Source organism: Ichthyophthirius multifiliis, assembly GCF_000220395.1.
Source record: "Ichthyophthirius multifiliis unplaced genomic scaffold scaff_1120509251021, whole genome shotgun sequence".
Lineage (NCBI taxonomy): Eukaryota > Ciliophora > Oligohymenophorea > Hymenostomatida > Ichthyophthirius > Ichthyophthirius multifiliis.
This window is the reverse complement of record NW_004086277.1, coordinates 39875-44573: the sequence shown is the minus strand read 5'-3', so window position 1 is coordinate 44573 and position 4699 is coordinate 39875. Positions and strand designations below refer to the sequence as shown.

General features: G+C 16.0%; 2 protein-coding genes across 2 annotated transcripts, besides 4 other annotated features; one reads left to right on the top strand and one right to left on the bottom strand. All coding sequences in view use genetic code 6, as the record gives it.

Annotated features, from left to right (window-relative positions):
- Positions 1-169: 169 nt before the first annotated feature.
- Positions 170-196: a microsatellite.
- Positions 197-223: 27 nt separating this feature from the next.
- IMG5_130270 (hypothetical protein) lies at positions 224-983 on the top strand (the record flags this gene model as incomplete). Its single annotated transcript, XM_004032052.1, has 3 exons — positions 224-230; positions 492-772; positions 822-983. The coding sequence occupies 3 exons, from the start codon at positions 224-226 to the stop codon at positions 981-983; spliced, it is 450 nt and encodes a 149-aa protein (XP_004032100.1).
- Positions 984-1018: 35 nt separating this feature from the next.
- Positions 1019-1052: a microsatellite.
- An 85-nt stretch (positions 1053-1137) lies between these two features.
- Positions 1138-1189: a microsatellite.
- A 139-nt stretch (positions 1190-1328) lies between these two features.
- Positions 1329-1373: a microsatellite.
- Positions 1374-3947: 2574 nt separating this feature from the next.
- Positions 3948-4699, bottom strand: IMG5_130260 (spfh domain band 7 family protein; the record flags this gene model as incomplete). The annotated part of the gene is made up of 2 exons (XM_004032051.1): positions 3948-3987; positions 4059-4699. 2 exons carry the CDS (start codon positions 4697-4699, stop codon positions 3948-3950), a joined length of 681 nt encoding a protein of 226 aa, XP_004032099.1.

Below are 4699 nucleotides of genomic sequence, written 5' to 3'. Positions count from 1 at the left end.
AAATTTTATAATTTATATATTTAAAAAAATATTTAATTATAATATTAATAATTATAATTAAATAAAAAGTAAATATAATAATATTTATGAGATTATTTTGGTAAAAAAAAAAAAAATTGATTTTTATAAAAAAATAAAAGTTTTTAATATAAATATAATCAACATAAAAATATATATATATATATATATATATATAAAATATTATTTTTAATAATACTATAAAATGAATGGTAATTTTTTCTATTTTTAATTTTTTTTTTTTTTTTCATAAATAATAAAATAAAGACAAAAAAAAAACAAAAATTAATTTATAAGAAAAAAAAAAAAAAAAAAAAAGATTAATATGAGTGATAAAGTATTATAAGAATTTTCAGCAAAAATTGTAAAATCAAAGAATTAATTTGAATAAACCCGTAATTAAGTAATATTTTTAAAAAGGGAATGCTCAAAATTAGATAAAGAATATAAATAAATTTGCTAAATAAGAAAAGATGCCGAATAATAGGAAGAAAATTTAAAAAAATAATACGAAATTGCTAAAAAATAAAACAAAGAAGAAAATGAAAAAATGTAAAAAGAATTAGAGGATTTAAATTCCTTAAAAGCCATGAAAAAATAATTAAAAAGAGAAAAAGATATTTTTGAAAATGAAATGGTAAAAAACTCTTTTGTTCTTGAAGAATTAATAAAAGAAAGAATGTAATTGTAAAATATTTCAAAATAATATGAAGATAAACTTGAGAATATTACAGCCGAAAGAAGTGCTCTTTAAGTATATATATATTTTTAATATATAATTTATTTATTTTTATTAAATATAGGATGAATATTTGTAAACTAATGATGCTATAGAAGAATATTCTTCGAAAATAAAAGGACTTAAAGATGAAATGGAAACAATGAAAGGTTTAATAAATTAAACTAATTTAGCAAGTAGTAATTATTATTAAGATTCTGCAAATAAATGCGAAAAAAAAGCATGAAATCAAAATATATTTATAATTAGTGTTTTTTTTAATTTTATATAATATTTATTTTTTACATATATTTATATTATAATAGAAATTTTAAAGTTTCTTTAAAAAAAAAAAAAAAAAAATTGAGATATAAAAATAATAATTTTAATAATTTAATTAAATATATATATATATACATGTATTTTTATATTTATATATATATATATATATATTTTAATTTGTATTTTTATAATTGAAATTTAAACATTAATATTATTTATTTGATAAATTCTATAGTTCATTAAATTAAATATTTAACTTTTATTTTATTTATAATATAAATATTAATTTTATTAAAAATATAAAGTTTATTATATAAATAAAAATAAATATATCTATAAATATACATATATATATTTAATATTCAATTAAAATTTTAATATTAAAATATATATATTTTTTTTTTTTTCATATATAAATTTGATTTATATCTATTATATTTGTTAACTAGTTTATTTTTAAAAAAATCTTTATATATTATCTATATTAGATTATTTCAATATTAATTATTTATGTTTTTTTTTTATACATATAAATTTAATATCATATTTACTAAATTATATTTTTTTTTTTGTTTAAAAAAAAAAAAAAACAAAAACCAAAAAATTTTGATATTTATAAATTTATCAAAAAAATATAATATTTTGATTTGTTACATGAGTTTTTTATTTATTGAGAAGCTTAAACTTGGAATTTCTTTTGATTGTATAATAAAAATTATAATTGAAAATGGTTTTATTTATAAAAAATTAATTAATTTTATAAATTAAAATAAAAAGATGAAAATAAGCATACAATAAGTATTGTTTCGAAAAGGAAATCATAAAATTCCGAATTTTTAATAAATGAGGAAATACAAATAAAAAATCTAAATGAATCTGTTATAAAAAAATAAAAAATATTTTTTTATAAACATAATATAATTATTAAACAAATAAATAGATAAATATAAAACTTATTCTTGTTTTAAATTAATAATAAAAAAATGCTGGTTCACTTATGATAAATAATTATAATTCATTACTATCTTCAAGTTTATATATATATAAAAAAAATAAACAAAAAATATTAAAATAAAGAAAGGTTGTTAATTAAATTTAGAAAAATGTCCTGATAAAAGCTCATTTTTATAATTAAAAAAAATCGACAAAGACTAATAAATGTAAATATTAAAATAAGAATGTGATCAATTAAAAAAAAACTACTCAAAACTAACAGAATTAAATAAAGTTTTATAAGAATAATTATAAATGGCTCAAAAAAATTTAAAAAACGAAGAAATATTTTAAAAATATTCCTAATAATAAATCGAAATGATAAATATAAAAAATAAATATGAAGAAAAAACATCTTTTATGGAAAATTAATATAAAGAGTTAATAAAGGAATATGAGGAAACAAAAAACAAGTATTTTTAATAATAATAATAAAATATAAAATTGTAAGTATAGATAGACTCACGAAAATAACAAAATAATGAATTTTAGAAATATTAAAAAGAACTTAAATAATAGAATGAGAAAATTCAAAATTTACAAATAGAATTAAAATAAGCTTTTTAATAAAAATAAATACTCGAAAAATAAAAGAATGATATTTTAGAATAAGCTAAATAAGAAATCATTAAAAGAAACGAAAATCTGGATTTAATGAAAGAAAACTTCTAAAAAGTTATTGATTAAAAACAAAATGTTATTGAAAATTTACTTTAATAAGGTTAAAATTTATATTAATTAAATAATTCATCAGATAAATCTCTTCTAGATAAATACAATAAATTAGAATCTAAATATTAAGCTGAGAAAGTAATATTTTTAATGAATTTAAATAAAAAAAAAATATATAAATAAATAAAAGTATTAATGGTAAAAAATCGATATGGAATATCAAAATAATTAAAATAAATTTTAAAACTTATAAAAATAATATTTAATCTTAGAAAATTAAGCGGTTCAATCTAAATCGAAAATCGGCGATATTATAAACAAAGTAATGGAAATTGGTGGACCTGATTTATTTGATTAATTAAGTAGTGTACTATGATTTATTTTTATTCTTAAAAATATATACATTTTTTATTTTATTTTAAATCCCTCAAAAAAGCTAAATATATTTATTAAAATATTACTTTTTTTCTATTTATTTTTTTATATATTGTTTCTTGATTAAAACTAAATTAATAACAAAAAGACTGTATTTATCCCATTTTATTCTAATTTTTTGATTTCTTTAATTTATTAAGTTTTTAAAAGATAATTATAAAAAAAACAAAAAAAAATATGATTAAAAAAAATTATAATATTTATATATTAATTAAAATAAATAATTAATAATTTTTTTTATAATTTAATTTAAATAAATATTTAAGCTTTGTATTATTATTATATATCTTTTTATATACTAAAAAATATAGTATTCATATTTTTGAAATAAAATTAATTAAAAAATATATATATTTTTTGTTTGTTTTTAATTTATTCCTAATATCATAAAAAACCAAATCATTAGTTCTGATTATTCTATGCATTTAACATAGCAAATAATGGTAATCCAGTTTTTTCATTTTAAGGCACAATATAGTTATGCATATGAATTCCATCATAATAAGATGAATAAACACTAGTATAAGTAGACTCAACTTAATCAATAAAATATTTTTTAAGATTAGTATTATTCATAGTCTATTCATATTTAATATCAAGTTTTTGAATTTCTAATTTATTCTCTTATTTTAAATTATCAATTTCTATTTAACATTAAATTTTTTTCTTTTCCAATATATTATTATTAAAATTAATAATTTCTTTAAGTTAAAATTCTAATTCTCTTCTTCTATTATCTAAATCCATATTTTTCTTAAAGTAGTCCTATTCTAATTATTTAATCTTCAATTCAATTTCTCCTTAATAATAAAGTTTTTATGTATCCGCATCACTTCTAATCTTATTAATTCTAAGTTCCTACTCTTATTCTTTTTCCTTTAAAATCTAATCTGTTTACTAAGTAGCCTAAGAGGAGATTAATCTTTATTATTATCTATACTCGGCTTACATATCTTCAAATAAAGACTTTGAAGAAATTCTGACTTAAGTAATTTCTATAGTTGAACAATACATACCCCATTTGTTAATTTGGGTTTATATTTCTCCTTTCATTTATTCCCTTAATAAATCTCTATCAGTAAGTACATCCTTCAAAGAATTATTGGCAATAGTATTTCTGAGAATAGATTCACACATGGTTCTCACATTATCATTAGCAGTACCTCCTTGACTATATTTATAACAATTAAAAGGACCATCTCCATAACTATTTACTTCCCAAATTGCAAATCCTTTAACTTAAATTCCTTACATTTCTCTAGTTGCATTTTCAGCTGTGAATTCAACTTTGTTTATTGAGGAAGGGAATCTAACTACTGTTTAAGTAAGACCTTTGTAACATTATAAACCTATACCTGCTTTTACTTATTTTCCGTCTTAAATTAATAAAAGCCATTCATTTGTGTCTGATTTTTCCCAATGAGATATTACCCATAATACTAATAATAGAGATAAAAGTATTATAAAAATAACTAAGTAAGATAAAGGTGCAGGAATTAAAAAGAAAGAAGATATAAGGGATCCTATTGTAAATAGAAAACTTAAAAATAGGTAGTCATCGATAAAATTATTATAGCTCAT